The following is a 21567-nucleotide window of genomic DNA, read 5'->3' on the forward strand; positions in this document are numbered from 1 at the left end:
AAATTAACTGCATCCCAGAGCAAAGCTCAAGATTTACAGGAATACAAAACTATCTGGCACCTGACAGGGTAAAATTCACAATGTCTGGCATTCAGTTCTTCCTCATCTAAATAAAGATCACCGGGCTTGCAGAGGTGCAGGAAAATACAACCCATATTGAGGAGAAAAATCAGCCAGTCGAAACCAACCCAGAACTCACACAGACATTAGAAGTGGCATAAAATGACATTAAAACAGTTATTATATCTGTATTCTATAAATTCAACAGGTTAAGTAGGGATATGGCAGATATAAAAAAAGACCCAAATCAAACTTTTAGAGATAAAAGTACAATGTCTTAGATGAAAAATACACTGGATGGGATTTAACAGCAGATTACATATTTCAGAAGAAAAGATTCGTTAACCTGAAGGTATAGCAATATAAACTATCCAAAATGAAACACAGAAAATAGAATCTTTTTAATGAAACTTAAAAAGAAAGAAAAGAGCAACAGTGAGCTGTGAGACAATGTTATGTGGCCTAACATACAAGTATTTGGAGTCCCTAAAAGAAAGGGGAGAGAGAAGAGAACTGAAAATAAAGTTGAAGAAATAATAGCCAAAAATTTCCCAAATTTGATGAAAACTATTAATCCACAGATCCAAGAATCCCAATGAGCCCCAAACACAAGAAATATGAAAAAAAACCCAACCCATCAAGGCACATCATAACCAAATTGTTTAAAAAAAAAACAGTGATAAAGAGAAAATCTTAGAAGCATCCAAAGAAAAAAGACATCTCACATATAGACAAAAATAAAGATGACATCAGATCTCTCATCAGAAATAATGCAAGCGAGGGCTTCCCAAATAATGGCGCAGTGGTTAAGAATCCGCCTACCAATGCAGGGGACACAGGTTCGAGCCCTGGTCTGGGAAGATCCCACATGCCGCAGAACAACTAAGCCCATAAGCCACAACTACTGAGCCTGCGCTCTAGAGCCTGTGAGCCACAACTACTGAGCCCAAGCACCACAACTACTGAAGCCCACGCGCCTAGAGCCCGTGCTCTGCAACAAGAGAAGCCACCCAATGAGAAGCCTGCGCACCGCAACAAAGAGTAGCCCCCGCTCGCCACAACTAGAGAAAGCCTGCGCACAGCAACAAAGACCCAACACAGCCAAAAATAAAAATAATAAATTAATTTTTTAAAAAAGAAAGAAAGAATGCAAGTGAGAATATAGTAGAGCAGTATCTTTAAAATACTGACAGAAAAAAAACTGTCAACATAGAATTCTATACTCAACAAAAATCTTTCAAAAGTGACAGTAAAATAAAGATATATTCAAACACATGAAAGCTGAAAGAACTCATTACCACACTACCCACTAGAAGAACCCCATACCACACACACAGACACACAGTACAAAAAATAAAGGAAGTTCTCAAGCAGAAGAAAATGATACCAGATGGAAATCTGGATCTCCACAAATGAATGAAGAGCACCGGAAATTAAAACTACATGGTTAAATGAATAAGATTTTTTTTCTTATTATTTAAAATTCTTTAAAAGACAAATGGCTGCATAAACAAAAATAATAGCAATGTACTGTGAGGGTTTTAACATTTACAAATGTAAAATGCATGACAAAAAGAGCATAAAGGCCAGAAGAGAAGAAATTACACTATTGCAAGTTTCTTACAGTAGGAATAGCCCTGCATCTATCAAAGAAAATGAATGCATGGTTAAAAGCCTTCCCACAAAGTAAACTCCATGCCCAGGTGGCTTTACTAGTGAATTATATCAAACATTTATGAAAAAAGTGCCGATTCTACACAAACTCTTCCAAAAAATTGAAGAGGATAATACTTCCCAATTCACTCTATAAGTCCAGCATTACTTTAATATCACAACCAGAAAAAGATATTACAAGGAAAGAAAAGTACAGACCAATAACCCTCATGTGGCTTATCTGGGGAAAGCAAGGTTAGTTTTACATTCAAAGTCAATCAGAGTAATTCACAATATTAAACAAATTTAAAAAGAAAAACGACATGATCATCTTAATAGATGCAGAAAAAGCATTTGATTAAATCCAACGTCCACTCCTAATAAAAACTCTCAGCAAATGAGGAATAGGAAGGATTTCTCCATGTGTTAATGAGCATCTATCAATACAACAAACGTACAGCTAACATCATACTTAATGATGAAAGACTGAATACTTTCCCCCTGAGATCAGCAACAAGGCAAGCATATCTGCTTTCATCACTACTATTCAACACTGTACATGAGGTTCTAGCCAGTGCAACAGGCAAAAGAAAAAAGCTGTCCAGAGAGTAAAGGAAGAAGTAAAACTCAGATAACATGATCATCTATGTAGAAAATCTAAGGAATCTATTAAAAGTTGCAGATAAAATGTTTGTCCATGTAGAAAATCTAAGAAATCTAATCAAAAGTTACTAGAACTATCTGCACGGCTAGAGCCCATGCTCTGCAACAAGAAGCCCGTGCACCAAAAAGAAGAGTAGCCCCCACTCGCCGCAACCAGAGAAAAGCCCCCACACAGCAACAAAGACCCAGCGCAGCCAAAAATAAAATAAATTTATATAAAAAAAATTTTTAAAAACAAAACTTACTAGAACTAGTAAATGAGTTTAGCAAGTTTACAGATATAAGATCAATATATTAAAAAGTAACTGTATTTCCATATATGAGCAATAAACAATCAGGGATTGAAATTTTAAATGTTATTTACAATAGCACCAATACATATGAAATACCTAAAGATAAATATTACAAAAGATGTACAAGACCTGTATTACAAATTATAGCTGAGGGAAATCACAAAAGATTTAAATAAATGGAGATATACAACCTGTTCATGAGAAGTTTTGTTGATGAGTATAACTTGCTCATGAGAAGACTCAATATGCTAAGATGTCAATTCAAATCCCCAACAGGTTTTTTGTAGGTATTGACAAACTTATTTTAAAATTCATATGGAGGGCTTCCCTGGTGGCGCAGTGGTTAGGAATCTGCCTGTCAATGCAGGGAACACGGGTTTGATCCCTGGTCCGGGAGGATCCCACATTCCGCAAAGCAACTAAGCCCATGTGCCACAATTGCTGAGCCTGTGCTCTAGAGCCCGTAAGCCACAACAACTGAAGCCAACGAGCCACACCTACTGAAGCCCACGCACTTGGAGCCCGTGCTCCACAACAAGAGAAGCCACCACAGTGAGAAGCCCACACGCAGCAACAAAGACCCAATGCAGACAAAAATAAATAAATAATATTTAAAAAATTCATATGGAACTGCAAAATATCTAGAATAGCCAAAACAACTTTGAAAAAGAAGAACGAAGTTGAAAATAATTTCAAGACTCGTCACAAAGCTACAAGAATCAAGACAGTATGGTATTGGTGGGACTTCCCTGGTGGCACAGTGGTTAAGAATCCACCTGCCAATGCAGGGGATACGGGTTTGAGCCCTGGTCCGGGAAGATCCCACATGCCATGGAGCAACTAAGCCCGCGCGCCACAACTACGGAGCCTGTACTCTAGAGCCCACAAGCCACAACTACTGAGCCCACATGCTGCAACTACTGAAGCCCGTGTGCCTAGAGCCTGTGCTCTTCAACAAGAGAAGCCACCACAATGAGAAGCCCATGCACCACAACGAAGAGTAGCCCCTGCTTGACGCAACTAAAGAAAGTCCACGTGCAGGAATGAAGACCTAATGCAGCCAAAAATAAATAAATAAAAATTTTTAAAAATCTACAAACAAGAAATGCTGGAGAGGGTGTGGAGAAAAGGGAACCCTCTTGCACTATTGGTGGGAATGTAAATTGATACAGCCACTATGGAGAACAGTACAGAGGTTCCTTAAAAAACTAAAAATAGAACTACCATACGACCCAGCAATCCTGCTACTGGGCACATAGCCTGAGAAAACCATAACTCAAAAAGAATCAGGGGGCTTCCCTGGTGGCGCAGTGGTTGAGAGTCCGCCTGCCAATGCAGGGGACACGGGTTCGTGCCCCGGTCCGGGAAGATCCCACATGCCGTGGAGTGGCTGGGCCCGTGAGCCATGGCCACTGGGCCTGCGCGTCTGGAGCCTATGCTCCACAAGGGGAGGGCCACAATAGTGAGAGGCCCACGTACCGCAAAAAAAAAAAAGAGTCGTGTACCACAATGTTCACTGCAGTACTATTTACAATAGCCAGTACATGGAAGCAACCTAAGTGTTCATCGACAGATGAATGGATAAAGAAGATGTAGCACATATATACAATGGAATATTACTCAGCCATGAAAAGAAATGAAATTGAGTTATTTGTAGTGAGGTGGATGGACCTAGAGTCTGCCGTACAGAGTGCAGTAAGTCAGAAAGAGAAAAACAAATACCATATGCTAACACATATATATGGAATCTAAAATATATATATATGGTTCTGAAGAACCTAGGAGCAGGAGAGGAATAAAGACTCAGACATAGAGAGTGGACTTGAGGACACGAGGAGGGGGAAGGGTAAGCTGGGATGAAGTAAGAGAGTGGCATGGACATACATACACTACCAAATGTAAAATAGCTAGCTAGTGGGAAGCAGCCACATAGCACAGGGAGATCAGCTCTGTGCTTTGTGACCACCTAGAGTGGTGGGATAAGGAGGGTGGGAGGCAAATGCAAGAGGGAGGGGATATGGGGATATATGTATATTTATAGCTGATTCACTTTGTTATAAAGCAGAAACTAACACAACGTTGTAAAGCAATCATACTCCAATCAAGATGTTAAAAAAGAGTATATACTATATGATTCTATTTAAAACGTGAGAAATTGTAAACTATAAGTGATGGAAAGCTGACCAGGGACTTCTCTGGTGGCACAGTGGTTAAGAATCTGCCTGCCAATGCAGGGGACACGGGTTTGAGCCCTGGTCTGGGAAGATCCCACATGCCTCAAAGCAACTAAGCCCGTGTGCCACAACTACTGAGCCTGCGCTCTAGAGCCCGCAAGCCACAACTACGGAGCCTGCGTGCCACAACTGCTGAAGCCCGCCTGCCTAGAGCCCGTGGTCTGCAACAAGAGAGGCCACCGCAATGAGAAGCCTGCACACCACAACGAAGAGTAGCCCCCGCTCACAGCAACTAGAGAAAGCCCGCGCACAGCAACGAAGACCCAACGCAGCCAAAAACAAATAAAATAAAATAAATAAATTTATTTTTAAAAAAAGAAGGAAAGCAGACCAGTGTTTGCCTTGAGGGTAGGAGGCATGAGGAAACTTGTGGGTGACAGGCTCATTATCTTGATTGTAGTGATGTTTTCATAGGTGTCTACATGTAGCAAAATTCACCAACTTGTACACTTTAAATACATGCAGTTTATTATATGCCCCCATTAAACCTCTATAAAGCTGTTTACAGTATGAAAGGAGAATAGTGAAAAACACAAGTTTCACACAGTGGGCTTATTTCATTAAAGCACAGTTTTATCAAAAACAAGGATGAAAATTTATTCTTTGCGTAAGCCACACAAACATCCAAGAAAAACTTCCATTTCCAAGACTACCAATCCTATTCCTAGACCGTCATCTGCCCCATCTCCTTCCAAACTTGGCCAGACATTTCATGTGTTGTCAACATGAATACCTCTGATAAATACCTGGTGAGGAAGCCAGGTCAGAGTGTGGGTGACGGATCCAAATGCACTGCCACTACCTGACAAGTTTGAAAGTTATACTGAGTGAAATTGACCTAGAAGAGCTGTTGGTACATTTACAATCTTAGCAGGGCTGGAGTCTATTTATGGGTTTTGATGGACTCTAACTACATTGTAATTTGTACGTATATACAATTTTAAGTTATCTGTATAACCTATCTTCTTATTCACTAACAGAAGTCATCCTGATTTATGGGTTTGTTTTATAATGTGCCTCTATCTGCAAGCACCACATGGAAAGACAATAAACACAAAAAATACTTCGGGCTCTTGCTGCTAAACAAGTATTGAAGCAATGTGTGTGAGTTATTAAAAGAAGTACTACAATTAACAAGACAATTTGGCACTGTCCACGCCGTCAGGAAACTGGAATACTATACTGAAAAGGAGACAACTTCTCTTAGAGATAGAGGGTATGGTACGTGTGTTGGGGGAAGGGGGGCCATGAGATAGTCTCCTAAAATTACAGAATATCAACAGCCACCCCTTATGCCAAATCATCTTCAGTTTGAGTCGTTCTTACACGCCTTAACTCTCAAATTCCCTCTACCTCAGAATGCTATACCCTTACTCCCAGTTAATATGGTGGGTTTAAAATACACCGGGCATTCTTTCCTACTGACAAACTGATGGAGAAGTTCATGTAATCAAGGAAAATATCTGATACTAATTGCTCACACACACAAAAAAAAGTAGAAGGGGACTCTCTGAACTTAGACCCAAGCCCAAGGCCAAGTTTATTTATCTCTGATAAATCTCTCCTGATACTAATCCCTCCAGTCCCACCTTTATTATGTGAGTAGTTATACAGCTGTGTTGGTGGGAAAATACTGTGTAATGATGTGCTGGGGGTAAGCAATTCTAGTAACCCGTTATTCTAGTAACCATTAAGAGTCTTAAAACTTCACCTCGAGATGGACTAAGACTGTGGTATATTGGTAAATATTTAATAAGGTAAGAAAGGAAGGCCCTCATTTGCAGTATCTAAGTGAATACTCCCAGTCAGTCAATTTTAAGCTACCACTGTGACGTGACTAAATGCGATGTTGGGAAGATGTGTGCCTAGTATTCCCCCCATACAAATGAGATAAAAATAAATAACCTCAAGAGCACATACAATAGTAAAATGTAGTAAAAATAATTAGGTAGTTACAATTTTTAGTATCTAATACTGTCACCGGCCAAGCCCATTAACAATTCCAGGGAAATAAAAATAGAATCTGGGTAATAAGACAAAGTTTAACCTTTTTATTTTTCTTTGTGCTTAGTCCAGTTTCACTTGCTCACAGGGTGCTGCATGCAGAGATCTTACACAAGGCCCTTCAGACCAGAGTTCCTAGTGTGAAAAGGCTGGGCCTGACACCTCAGCTCTGGGCCCCTGTCCAGAAGTGCCGCACAGGCCCCTGCAATCCAAAAGAACCCTATAAAGCAGCCCCAGCCAAATGCCTTTGGGGAACAGCACGTACTTGAGAGCTTGAACTCCCACCTCTTCATTCTTTGACTTCCTTTGTGTTCGAACCAAACTTGGTCTCCTACTGGCTCCAGGATACCAGTCAGAAGGACACTTGCTGGGGACTGACTGGGGAGTGTCATTACAATACGTTCATTTTTTTAATATTACTTAATTGTAAGTTTATATAATTTAAATTTTAATAATGGCAGTGTTTAAGGATTGGCTAGCCAAATACTTACAATTTTAACGAGACTGTTCAAGTCACCTTCAACACACCACTGGCCTGGGGGTACTTTCTTTCTGAGGTGAATACAAGGTAACTTCAAGTAACTTCTAACTTCGGTGACTCCTACTGAAAGAGAAGATCCTGGCAACAAGTAAAACTTGATATATTCTTTTTAATACAACAATGAAGAAACAAGGGCCCAGGTACAATTAAAGAGCGTACAAGGTGTTAGGTGGTGGAGTGGGACTTGGAGCTCAGATATGTCTCCAAAGCTAAGAGATGAATACATCCGTCAGGTGTTGCTACAATTTCTAGTTGAAAAAGCCAGACTCGAGGACTTTTAGCTCTGCCCGGAGCCTTAAGGGTGTGTGTGGAGGGGTGGCGCAAGAGGTGGAGAACGCAGCTTTCTAAGCGTATGTCCTCTGCACCCAGAAGTCTCTCTACAGATCAATCCCAACCACGGATTTGTCCATGGCCTCCAAGAAAATATTCTATTCCTACAATCCGCTGTGTGCGCTCCTACCCACCTGACGGCTTAAGTCTTCTGCGGGAGGTAGAACTACTACGGAACAGAGAGCACAGAATTCGGTCGGCCGGCGCGAGTCGGGAAAAAAGCCAGCGAATCCTCATTAGTAGCGCGTGGCCGCCTGGGCTGAGGGGCTGAGGGCCGTGAGCTGTAGCCGCGGACCCGCCCTCCCAGACCTCCTGGTCCTCCCCAGGCCGCCGAGCCGCCGGCGCCGCGCGCGCCTCTCCAGCCGCCCTCTCGAGGCTTGACATTTGCTCCGGAAGTGGCTCCGGCGCCTGAGGCGGGCCTAGGATTTTACCGTACGAAAAGACCGACGCCCACGCTGCCTTCACGCCCCGCCCTCCGCTCCCCTAAGTTAAAGAGGAAGAGCGGGCCGTTGGGTGGCTGGTTGGGTGAGTCGGCCTCTGCCGCGCCCGGGAGCCAGCCGCCGCACTTCCGGCGGCCGGAGCCCCGCGCACGCTCGAAGCCATGTTGAGGAGGTGCACCGCGGCACTGCGCACGCTCCGGGCCCTGCGCGGCAGGCGGGAAGGCGCGTACCCCGCTGCGAGGGACCCGGTACTCGCGCGGGTAAGTCCCGGGCGCTGGGCGGCGGAAATGGGCAGAGGGTGGGACTTTCCGTCAGGAACAACCCTGTGATATGGATATGTTCAGCTGTGTATCCATTTCCTCAGCCAGCTGACCTCAGAGTAAAAGCTAACATCAGCTCCAAGAGGCATCAATGTTAACGGGGTCAGCGGATCTTTCAGTCCTGAGATTCAAGCCGTAAGAAACTGCACAGGAGGGTGACGCCGTTTGTTGTTGTTTTTTTTTTAACATCTTTATTGGAGTATAATTGCTTTACAATGGTGTGTTAGTTTCTGCTGTATAACAAAGTGAATCAACTATACGTATACATATATCCCCATATCTCCTCCTTCTTGAGCCTCCCCTCCCACCCCCCCTTCTAGGTGGGGTGACCCGTTTTGAATAAGTGTGCAGGATGCTTGAGTCATGTTAGCAGGTCAAGGAATGCAGCTGCTACTAATATTAATAAAGAAAGGTTGTGCCTTAAGCAAGGTCACATAGAAAACACGTGGTACAGTTGGAATCTGAACCGAAGCAGTCTGCCTCCTAACCATTACATTATACCCTCAGGAGAAGAGTACGTCACTAACAAGGGTTTAATCCTAGTTCTCTACTACTAGTTTATCTACTACTTTACTTATCTACTAGAAAAACTGTTAAGATATTCTGTCTTACCATTTTTCAGTCAGCAATCAATACAGATATTTGCTGCCTCTCACCAGCTATATGCAAGGAATATCTAAAGATAGTAGTTTATAGGGATATTGGCTTAATTCTAGATAATTAAATTAAGTGGTACTGCTTAAATTGTCCTCTCTGAAGGAGATCAGTTCAATGAAAATAATCATTTTGGACTCGTAAAGGACACACACAAGTGGATCCCATTTAATGATAGTTAAAACCATTTTAACATCTCTGAAAATGTTAAGTTCAAGAACTTTCTTTTTTTAATATTGATTTATTTTATTTTTGGCTGCATCAGGTCTTAGTTGCGGCACGCGGGATCTTTGTTACGGCTTAGTTGTGGCATGCGGGATCTTTCGTTGTGGTGCACGGGCTTAGTTGCCCTGCCGCATGTGGGAGCTTAGTTCCCCAAGACCAGGGATCCAACCCGTGTTCCCTGCATTGGAGAGCAGATTCTTAACCACTGGACCACCAGGGAAGTCCCAAGTTCAAGAATGTTAAAACAATTTCTATACAGTCCTTATTATTAAGCAGTCTGCTTGAATGAATAATGAAATAATGTTCACTTTGGGAGAGTCAAGGTAACTAATAATAATTTATAATGAAATCAGCTTCCTTGATTGTTTTAATATTAGAAATAATAAAGATAACCAGCTTATATTAAAATAAGTAATAGTAAATGTTAAAAAATTTTAAGGTGAAGTTTTTAGCAAAAAGAAAGGAGAGGCTGGCACTTCTAATAGAAACATTTAATAAATATTGTAATGGGATTCTAATGGTGTTAGCTTTAGGGAATAACTAATAATTGATGGAATGAGGATTTTTTTTTTTTTATTGCGGTATGCGGGCCTCTCACTGTTGTGGCCTCTCTCGTTGTGGAGCACAGGCTCTGGACGCGCAGGCTCAGCGGCCATGGCTCACGGGCCCAGTCGCTCCGCGGCATATGGGATCTTCCCGGACCGGGGCACGAACCCGCGTCCCCTGCATCGGCAGGCGGACTCTCAACCACTGCGCCACCAGGGAAGCCCCGAAATGAGGATGTTTTTATTGGCAGTTATTTAAATTTTTCCACTTGAAGTCTAAAGACTTGTGGTTGAATATAAAAAAGAGCATTAAGTATGGGCCATTTATAAGAACAAAGACATCAAAAGAGAATTCTAAAGTTACAGTCTCACTTCCAGGCTCGTGCGGAATATACTTCTCTTTTCAACTTTGGGTTAAAGTTGGGAGCCTCCAGATAGGGCTATGCGGTAGTCATGTTTCTTTCTTCTGGGCCTTGTGTCTTCTACCAGTTCTTCTCAATCCTTTGGAGACAGGAGATGATACCTCATTCCACTTATCACCATTTTAAGGCATTCAGGATTGTCTTGAATAAGTGGTTCAGCTTCTACTGTCTTTTTTTTTTTTTTTTTTGCGTTACGCGGGCCTCTCACTGTTGGGGCCTCTCCCGTTGCAGAGCACAGGCTCCGGACTGCGCGCGCAGGCTCAGCGGCCATGGCTCACGGGCCTAGCCGCTCTGCGGCATGTGGGATCTTCCCGGACCGGGGCACGAACCCGCGTCCCCTGCATCGGCAGGCGGACTCTCAACCACTGCGCCACCAGGGAAGCCCCTCTACTGTCTTAATTAAGAAATTCTTCGATATAAGAGGAAACCTGACTTTAGCAAGGATGTCAACCATAAATGGCTGGCAATTAGGTTCATCATATTTCAACCACCTGACTGCAGCGTCGTAAACCTGATCCTCTGCTCTCACAGTTAGAGTGTCCTGATTGAGGAGATGTGTAACTCACCTGGCATCAAGTTGTAGAAATTCATTAGTTTTATAAAATTCAGTAAAATGCTGATGAATAAAGTCATCTGCAGTTGCGTTCAATTTAGGACAGTGTAGACACTCTGCTAGCCCACTTATACCAAGACAATTGGAAGCATCAACTTGTTTGAAAAAAATCAACACACATTTCTTCACAGGTTCAATCTAGTACTGGTTTGCTGCATCTAACAAAGGCTGAACATTGTTGCTATTCACAGAAATTCTAATGCTATAAGTGAATTCCACAAGTTATTTAATAATGTCAGGTTCAGCATCTTTGAGTTCTACTTCAAAGAACTTTGATTCAAGTATGTTATTTGTGAACATTAAGTTTAAAAAATAACTGGCTGCAGCAAGGACAACACAGTGAACAGCTGTCTTTCGTTCCTGGACCATAAGGATCACATCACACAGTGTTTTCTTTGGATTTATGTAGCTTGTCAACAAGGTTCTGCAGTCAGTGCCTCCCAGCGTGATTTCAAGTTGACCCTGGGTATAAATCCCTGGTCCCCACGCCACAATCCTTGGTCCCAATATCCTAAATATCTCTTAAATCTTTTTCATTCCTCTCTACCTAGTTCACCTTCTGACCACATTTCTCCTGGACCTTTACACAGTCTTTTAACTGGTTTCCTTACCATTGCTTCTCACCTTACAATTCATCCTTTACATCAGAGGGAGCTTTCTAAAACCTAATTTCATGTTACTGCTTTGCTTAAAACTCCTTAAGCCTCCCCATAATGGAAAAAGTACTTTGCCACTCAAGTACCACCTTCATGATTCTTTAAAGACTCCTTTCTTGGGCTTCCCTGGTGGCGCAGTGGTTGGGAGTCCGCCTGCCGATGCAGGGGACACGGGTTCGTGCCCCGGTCCAGGAAGATCCCACATGCCGCGGAGTGGCTGGGCCCGTGAGCCATGGCCGCTGAGCCTGCGTGTCCGGAGCCTGTGCTCCGCAACGGGAGAGGCCACAACAGAGAGGCCCGCGTACCGCCCAAAAAAAAAAAAAAAAAAGTTCATTGCGGGACTTCCCTGGTAGCCCAGTGGTTAAGGCTCCGGACTTCCACTGCAGGGGGAGTGGGTTTGATCCCTGGTCAGGGAACTAAGATCCCACATGCCATGAAGTGCCAAAAAAGGGGGGGGAAAAAAAAGATTGTTGCATTTAGCTGAATCCCCCAGACTTTAAAAGTTACAATCAGGTAGGAGAGCCCAGGGTCAAGGGAGTCATTCTAATTCCTAAAAGCCTTTATTATCTGTGTTGCACTGGTCCATGAAAGGATGCTAGAACTGATCAAACCTAGAGTTCCCTATTTAAGATGAGACCTATGGATGCGGTAAGCCCAAATTTACAACTCCAAAGCTTACACATCCTATTCTACCTCTTAATTGACCGGTATTAGTCAATACATATTAATTTATGACTAATTGTGTGTGTTAGGTTACTTCTAGAATTTATGTACTTTAAAAACTACATGATTGGGGTGAGTAGGGAGGGTGGGAGGGAGGCACAAGAGGGAGGGGTTATGGGGATATATGTATACATATAACTAATTCCCTTTGTTATACAGCAGAAACTAACACAACATTGTAAAGCAATTATACTCCAATAAAGATGTTAAAAAAAAAAAGCCATCAGTGCATACTGGAATTTGATGGCAAGAATAGGCACATGAGTAATAGCTTTGAAAAATAAATTAAATAAAAAGAGAAAAAAAAACTATATGATTGGGACTGGATTCTAAGGAAATAAACAAAAGTAGAGAAAAGACTATATTCATAGTGTTCCAATGATCCTTTTCATTTAAAGCAGCAAAAGATTGGAAACAATTTACATGTACAATTTAAATGTTTAAGTAAATTATAGTATATCATTTTAAAGGACTATTTTTCTGCTGTTGAAAATGGTGGTAACTGAGATTAAGGGCATGAGAAAGTGAACACTAAAGAATTTTAAGTGATGAAGCAAAAGAAAAATTATATTTCTTACTGAGATTACAAGTATATTAAGAAAAGCTGTAGTTAAAAAAACTTGGAGGAGGGATTTCTGTGGTGGTCCAGTGGTTAAGACTCCAAGCTCTCAATGCTGGGGGCCCGAGTTCAATTCCTGGTCGGGGAACTAGATCCCACCTGCTGCAACTAAGATCCCACATGCCGCAACTAAAAGATCCCTCATGCTGCAACCCCACATGCCTCAACTGAAGATCCTGCACGTGGCAACAAAGATCTCACATGCCGCAACTAAGACCCAGCACGGCCAAATAAATAAATAAATAAATATTAAAAAAAATAACTTGGAGGAAATATATCAAAATTTTACCATTAGTTATATTAAGATGGAGAGATAATGAGTGGGTTAAAAATTTTTGTTTTTCTTTTCTTTCCTTCCCAGATTTTCTGAGCTGAAAGGCTGAAGGGATAAGCCAATCCAAAACCATAGGAAAAAACAAAGGTACAAATACTGAGCTAGGGAGTGGAGTGGTCTCAACCCTACTCATGTTTCCCCTCAGGAATTCAAGACTTCCTTTTGTTAGCCGGGAAGTTTTTAGTTCCATAGAGTTCTTGGGACAGGCTCCCTAAATTCTTACCATCAGGCCAGGATCAGAGCCAGCCCAGAGGTCAGCAGAAGGCTGGTTGGCTGGTTCCTCCATCACAATAACAGCACCTCCCTGTACCCTGGGGTGTAGTCCCGGTGTTGTAGGTACATTGAATCTGAATGAATTGATAAGGGTGCCTGGAAGTAGAATGCCACAGAGTTGATAGCTTCTGTGATCTTAATGTTCCAGGATTTCTGCAGAAGTCAAAATAACTGATTTTCCTTTCTGGTGCCGATGGGCATTTGCTTTGTCCAGCTCTTTTGTAGGTGACACTTTGTCCCCCAAGTCCTCCAGGGCCCATGTACCTTTCCACCTGCTGTGTGGGCACTGGAGTGGTAGCAGTGCTGAGAGCTACAGAGAAATAGCACTGGTGGAAGCTGTGGTTATTATGACACCAAGAACTTTCCCCCTCCAACCCCCTCCTCCTCTTTCTTTGTATTCTCTTTCTTGACATCTGGGTCTGTCACCTACTCCGTTGAACAGTTCAGAAACCTGAGATTGGCTCTTGTATTTTTCCTCTTCCCTCACTCTCCTTACCCAAATAGTCACCAAGTTCTGCTTCATGCATTCATAATTTTTCACCTGAGTTATTCCAGTAGCCTCTAGACAGGGCCCTCTGATTCCAATCTTGAAATCACTCCCACTATCTTTTGTATTATGGCCAAATCTGATCTTGTCACTCCCCTATTTAAAATCCCTCCGAGAGCACTGCAGATGCAATTCAAACCAGTTAACTTAGTGTAGAAGCTTCTCACAGTCAGGCACTTGCCTACGTCTCTACAGCCATCTGCTCTTCCCCTTGTACTGAAACAATGCCAAGCTTCCTTGAGGCCTTAGTTTCATCATCTGTAAAATGGGGATAATAATTTGTACCTACTTCATATGGTTGTTGTAAGGCCCCTCAAAACTGTTTCATGCCTCCTTGCCTTTGCACACAGTGTTCCTTTGCCTACAATACCCTTTCTATCTGGCTAATTTCTGCTTGTCTAATGAAGATTCAAGTCAAAGAACCCCTACCTGAATACCCAATCTCAGATGAATACCTCTCCCCTGTGCTCTGGCTTCCTGTGTGTTTCCCACTGGTAACACTTTTTACCTGGAGGAAAACTGTCTGTCCTTCATCTCTCTTTATCACCAGTTCCTGGCTGCTGACTTTAAAAAAATGCACCACATGAGAGTTGCGAATTAAGTTTTATTTGAGGCAAAATCAGGACTATAGCCCGGGAGACAGCATCTCAGATAGCTCTGAGAAACTGTTCCAAAGAGGCAGGGGGGAAGGTCACTATATATGTGATTTTGGTGAAGGGGGAGTACATGCAATCAAGCTAGTCTCTAGTGAAGGTTACTGCTAGTCACAAGGAACAGATGTCACCATGAAGGATTTTAGTGCTTTTCTAAATATGAGGAGATACAAGAATTGGGCTCATAAAATCAGCTCCTGAGGGGCTTCCCTGGTGGCGCAGTGGTTGAGAGTCTGCCTGCCGATGCAGGGGACGCGGATTCGTGCCCCGGTCCGGGAAGATCCCACATGCCGCGGAGCAGCTGGGCCTGTGAGCCATGGCCGCTGAGCCTGCGCGTCCGGAGCCTGTGCTCCGCAACGGGAGAAGCCACAACAGTGAGAGACCCACGTACCGCCAAAAAAAAAAAAAAAAAAAATCAGCTCCTGAAAATACCTAACTATCTGAAGACCTGTTCTGCCAGTTTTTCTCAGAGCACAGGATGCCTCATTTCTGTCCTCCACCCTGAACTCCTTTCAGGGGGTGTTGAAAATCAGCAGGTGCAGCAGCACATGATTTAATCCTTGTAGAGGTGGATGTCAAGTGCCGGTTTGTAGTTGACGTGGCTGACCTGTGTTTGATTAAGGTTTAAAAAAAAGAAGGGGGTCTGCAGACCTGGGCTTAATACCAACTCTGCTAATGGCTAGTTGGGTGACATTGAGCAAATCATTTATCCTCTCTCAATCTCCCAATTCTCCCGAGGAGAGAGGACCAGGTGATCCTAGAAATTTGTTTCCACTTCAAAACAACAAGCTTGGGGCTTCCCTGGTGGCGCAGTGGTTGAGGGTCCGCCTGCTGATGCAGGGGACATGGGTTCGTGCCCTGGTCCGGGAAGATCCCACATGCCGCGGAGCGGCTGGGCCCGTGAGCCATGGCCACTGAGCCTGCGTGTCCGGAGCCTGTGCTCCGCAACGGGAGAGGCCACAACAGTGAGAGGCCCACCTACCGCAAACAAAACAAAACAAACAAACAAAAAAAAAGCTTTTGGGAAGAGGAAAAGCAGCAAGATAGTCTTAGAAAATAAGAGAATATGTTATGAAATAGGATGTACCTACCATTACTCTCCTTTTTTTCCTTTCTTTTAGAGGTGGTTTTCTACAGAGAAAGTCATTCCTAAGGACTATGCTCTCCCCAACCCCAGCTGGAGCAAGGACTTAAGACTCCTCTTTGACCAGTTCATGAAGAAATGTGAAGACGGCTCCTGGGAACGTTTACCTTCATATAAAAGTAAATATACTCAAAAGAGTGAAGATTTCAAAACCTATTTTCTTGGTAGGAATAGGTACACTCCCATAAAGAATATTTAAATATCAAATATAAAACTAAGATCAGATTGAAGTACTTGTTACCACTTGAAAAAGGAAGGAGGATAGTGCAGGGGGTTTGCTATATTCTCCAGTTTTATAGGCCAGAAATCTCAATAAAATTCACAGATTGTGGGAGAGCATGAAGTCTGTTGCCATTAATAAGAATGCCCCCACCGTGGCATCATCATCACCATTATCAGGAAGGGGCCCCCAGAAAGACTCCACCCTACCACATTCTCATCACCTCTCTGTCTTGAGGCTGTCATCACTAACCTCAATTTACTGTTTATCCCAATATATGGCTCTGTCACCCTAAGCAGCTCAGAGTACTCAAGTCATCCCCTCATCTCCCAGACTCTAAACTCCCAAGGCAAACTACCCCACCTCCAACACATACACATTGCACTTCCTGTCCTTTGTGTGTGTGTGTGTATGTGTTTTAATTAATAGACTTCTTTTTTTTAGTAGTTTCAGGTCTATAGAAAAAAGAGTGGAAAGAACAGAGTTCCCATATACCCCTTAATTCCTTCTGCCAGCTTTCCATTTATTAACATCTTGAGATAGTAAAGTACATTTGTTGTAATGGTGAGACTGTATTAATACATTAACTAAAGTCCATAGTTTACATTAGGGTTCACTGTGAAATACTTGATGAGTTTTGACAAATGTATAATGACATATAACATACGGAATAGTTCCACCGCCTTAAAAATTCACTGTGTCCCCCGTTCATCTGTCCCTCCTTCTCCCGAACCCTTGGCAACCACTGATCTTTTTACTCTCTCCATGGTTTTGCCTTTTCCAGAATACATACAGTATGTAGCCTTTTCAGATTGTTTTCTTTCACTTAATAATATACATTTATTAAGGTACATTTATTTTTTCCACAGCAGTTAACACCATCTGGCATGCGTTGTGTTTATTTAACAGTGTGTCTCTCACCACTAGAGTGTTTGCTTCTGTCGACTTAAGAAAAAATGCACAATGTGAGAGTTGCGAGTTAAGTTTTATTTGGGGCAAAATGAGGACTGCAGCTCGGGAGACAGCATTTCCGATAGCTCTGAGAAACTGCTCCAGAGAGGTAGGGGGGAAGGTCAGTATATATGTGATTTTGGTGAAGGGGGAACGCATGCAATCAAGCATATATTTTTTTGCAGAAGGTTTCTGCTAGTCACGAGGAGCAGACATCACCGTGAAGGATTTTAGTGCTTTTCTAGATATGAGGAGATACAAGAATTGGGCTCATAAAATCGGTCCTGAAAATATCTGTCTGAAGACCTATTCTGCCAGTTTTTCCCAGAGCACCGAGCGCCTCATTTCTGCTCTCCACCCTGAACTCCTTTCCGGGGGTGTTGAAAATCAGTAGCTGCAGCAGCACATGATTTAATCCTTGTAAAGGGAGTTGGTAAGTGCCAATGGCAAGTGCCAATTTGTAGTTGACAGCGCCTCCTCATGGTCATAAATTTGACCATGATTTGGGAGGCATTTCATGACCATTTTGTCCCATGGTGCTAGGAAGGCTCATTCCTAGGTCTGGTGAAGATTTTGCTGATAGGCCACTCAGTGTGCTATTACTGGACTAGGTCTTTTAACAGTAACTAAAGACTCTGGACCACCTGTCTTACTAATCTGTTATGGTCCAGGAAAATTCCCTCTTGTCGTATCTTCCCATATCTAGAGTTACAGTATTACAATCATTGATCTCATATAAAACTATATATTTTTGTTGGAGGCTCAGTCACACATTTGGTAATGCAAGAAACAACAATCTTGTAAAACAGGAAAAATGCAAATAACATAGGTAGCAATATTATTAAAGTCATAAGTGAGAATTCAGCCAAGAACTTCCATTAGGTACAGCCCAGTTTATCTTCAGCTCACCTGACTTAGTCTGTTCTGTACCAGTCGTTATCTTTCAGGGAAATGGTGTATTGTCACTGTCCATAAGGCTCCCAGCCCAATTTCCTAGTTACTACGCTGGTTATCCTTAGTATAATTTGATTGTTCCCAAGGTAAAAGGGTGCCTTAAAACTTAAATGACCATAGCCTGGTGTTAACCACATAAATCCATCCCATAATTGCGGGAGCTTTTATTCCTTGGCTGAAATTTTGCTGTTGCTCTGATTGAGCTTGAGTAACTTTAGAGGAAAATTCATTTTTTTATGGCCAGGGTCAGAGCAGGTATTATTAATTGTCTAGGTGAGGGGATCCCATCTAGTAATATCAAGAGTAGCCTGAACAGGACTGAACTTTCTTTCTTCTGAAATAAATTTCCTAAGGACCATCCAATTAGAGGCTTGGAGTAGAGCAATCCACCAAGGTAATCCAGAAGTACTAGACAAGGGTGATTGGCCACAAACCCAACAATTGGATTGATTTTTTAAACTAGCATAGGATCGTGTCCATGATAGAAAACATTTGATTTATATGCAAAGGTCTGAGAAGTCAAGAAAACTTTATAAATGATAATACGAATCAGGTCCAGCATCTTGGGTAAGCTGTCTGCTTCTGATGTTGTCTTCTTCTCATCCTGGTGTGAGTGTAGTTTCCTCTGTTTGAGCGGTGTTTTAAGATGAGTTTGAGGTCAGCAGTCCTCTCTATAGACCAGTCCGATGCAGCAGCCCTTTTTAAGTGGGAAATATGAATCCAAGAGTGGATCCCTTTAGTTTTGCTGCACATGAGCTAGTTAAGGGTACCTGGTGAGGGCCTTTCCATCTGGGTTGGAGTGAGTCCTTTAAATGATGTCTTTTCCAATATACATAGTCCCCTGGTTGCAGGTCATAGGGCCAATGATCTTCATCCAAAGATAGATTACTGAGATAAGCTTCAAAAACAAACTTAGAGTGTGCTTTTAATAATACAATTTAACTTTATATCAATATAACATAGCAACAAGGAACTATCCTGGAAGTGAGTCTTAGTAAATACAGACCTCCATTAACAAAACTGGGATTTAACATTCATTGAAACATCTTTTTCTCTCTAAAATTACCCTCATTTCTACCAAATATAACCAAATTAAGACTAATTTGTTTGCAAAATAAATCTGGTCTCAATACACTTGACCTGATGATATATAACTATAATTGATCATATAGGCTTTTTGCTTGCTGAAACTTTTATAAGGAGTCTCAGGCTGGACTTTTAAAATACCTCTCAGGGCTAAGAAAGTCACCAACGGCTTATCACAGATTTCACCTAACAGATCTAGGTGAATTCCTCCCTTTTCAATGTCCCAAAATACCTTGAGTTTTCTGTACCTGTTAGTGAGGTAGCCCTTCCTAATTTATCTGATAAAGCTACTGGCAACCTGAGAGTTTCCAGTGTCTGGAGCGGACAGATAGCAAAGATAAATGTTTCAATCCTGCTTACAAAGGTATAATTTACCAAATTACTATAAGTCATAATTAGTTTGAGGGGAAGGTTTTCCTTACACCTGGAAAACACAGATTTAAACCAGTAATTTTTCAGATAGAAACCATAAAATTTACAACCATATTCACCAGTTCACTCAGTACTATATAATTAATCCTTTTTGTTAACAGCTTTATGAAGCCATCAGGTTTCCCAATAGAATTCTTCAATTTCTTACCCAGTTCAGCATTATGGTCTGAAAGTCAGAAACTTGTATTTATCCAAAAGTCCTTTCTATAAGTTTTCTTGAAGAAGAAGCATTTTTGCAAAGACATTAGAGTGAAACTGTAAGTGTCTATAATGACAGAAAACTTAAGGCACGTTTAAAATCTGATTACAATGCAATTAACAAAGAAACTTGGTTACTACTGTGACATACAACACTTTAAGATAATAACTAGAATTATGACTGATAACATTTTACCAGGACATATCAGAATTTTAGGAACTCCATATAATTTCTAGGATATCTTTATTAGTAACATTTACCATACAATATAACCTAAGAAGATTTATTACTCATTTGACATTATTTCCCATGTAATTTAACATACCAAATGAATCTAATTAGTTTAACATCTCTCTTTGGGATGTATCAGGGGCCCTTTGAAGCATCCCAGAGTTAGCTAGAGGTCAAAAGGATGTCATTAAAATTTGATTTAGGAAGTTCTGTCAAAAAATATCAAAAAGGATTTAGAACACTCAGTCAGATAGGATCACAAGTCACTGTGAAACAATAGTTATTCACTTAGCCCAAGTAACAATAAAAGATTCCAAAGGCAAATACAGAACAGATCACTTATAAGGTAAAGAAACTTGAAATCTGTTATCAAAGGCATTTCAACATTATCAGAAATCTTGCCCTCTTGAGAGAGAAAAACAAATTCAAGTTTTGCACCCGCTTACTTTTGAAATTCATTTACAGGACTTCCCTGGTGTGCAGTGGTTAAGAATCTGCCTGCCAATGCAGGGGACATGGGTTTGAGCCCTGGTCTGGGAAGATCCCACGTGCCTCGGAGCAACTAAGCCCATGCACCACAGCTACTTAGCCTGCGCTCTAGAGCCCGCGAGCCACAACTACTGAGCCCACATGCCTAGAGCCCCCGTGCTCCACAACAAGAGAAGCCACCACAATGAGAAGCCTGCACACCACAACAAAGAGTAGCCCCACCCGCTGCAACTAGAGAAAGCCCACGTGCAGCAACAAAGACCCAACACGGCCAAAAATAAATGAACAAATAATAATAAATAAATAACATTCATTTACTCAATTAAATTTATTTTAACCTTAGTCAATCCAGACCATGCACAAAACTCTTTTCTCAGGGTCCCCTTTCCACAAACCTTTTTATGACTTTCTGTATCCATCACTTTATTTCCCATTCAGAAACAGCCAGCTATAAGTCAGACCTACTTCCTTTTCCCTTAAAAAAATGCGATTCCATTCCTCATGACTTCTTTACTAGAAACATACATCCTACTTTCCTACTGTATACTGAAATGTTTCCTTTATTATTTCTATTAACTTTAGTTACATGTTTAAATTAGAATCCTCAGCTCTTAAAACCTTAATTTCTTTTGAAAACTAAGTAAGCAATTATGAACTGTCCTTTACATTAGCATTCTGTAGATTGGTGAACATAAATACCAGTGATATTTTCTAAAAACATTTGCTTTCTTTAGAGAATGTGGCACGAAACATATTCATTTATAATCCTAAATACCTTTTGTTTCTCTGTAAAAAGAAGCCAATGTTCAGTAATTAATGTTTCAGTATCTTATTTTATTTGGGAATGACCTAGCTATTCAATAAGCTTCCATCACTTAACTTAATTTAGCACAACTCTACAATTTCAAGTTACCAGAACCTGGAGAGACTATTTTAGATAGACATTCGTAAAGCATAATTATTCTTAATAGAGTTTATCTAAAAGCACCTATCTCATTTACATTTTCTTTCCTTAAAAGTTTCTTCACATCAAGCTACTTTCCCTGCTGACATATTTGT

General features: G+C 41.6%; 1 protein-coding gene and 1 long non-coding RNA gene across 3 annotated transcripts in view; both read left to right on the top strand.

Moving 5' to 3' along the window:
• Positions 1–8346: 8346 nt before the first annotated feature.
• The window catches only part of THEM4 (thioesterase superfamily member 4), a 39448-nt gene continuing 26227 nt past the window's right edge, over positions 8347–21567 (top strand). For both annotated transcript variants that reach the window (XR_004479711.2, XM_033415500.2), the window contains exons 1-2: positions 8347–8478; positions 15924–16065. Coding sequence is in view for 1 of the 2 variants with exons in the window: in XM_033415500.2 (XP_033271391.1) it covers positions 8380–8478; positions 15924–16065 (241 nt within the window). In the remaining variant the exon portion in view is untranslated. The remainder of the gene's footprint in view (positions 8479–15923; positions 16066–21567) is intronic.
• LOC125961188 (uncharacterized) lies at positions 17106–20815 on the top strand. The gene is made up of 2 exons (XR_007471545.1): positions 17106–17238; positions 20485–20815. It is a non-coding gene; the product is annotated as an uncharacterized LOC125961188 (long non-coding RNA).

Source organism: Orcinus orca, chromosome 1, assembly GCF_937001465.1.
Source record: "Orcinus orca chromosome 1, mOrcOrc1.1, whole genome shotgun sequence".
In the NCBI taxonomy this organism is placed as follows: domain Eukaryota; kingdom Metazoa; phylum Chordata; class Mammalia; order Artiodactyla; family Delphinidae; genus Orcinus; species Orcinus orca.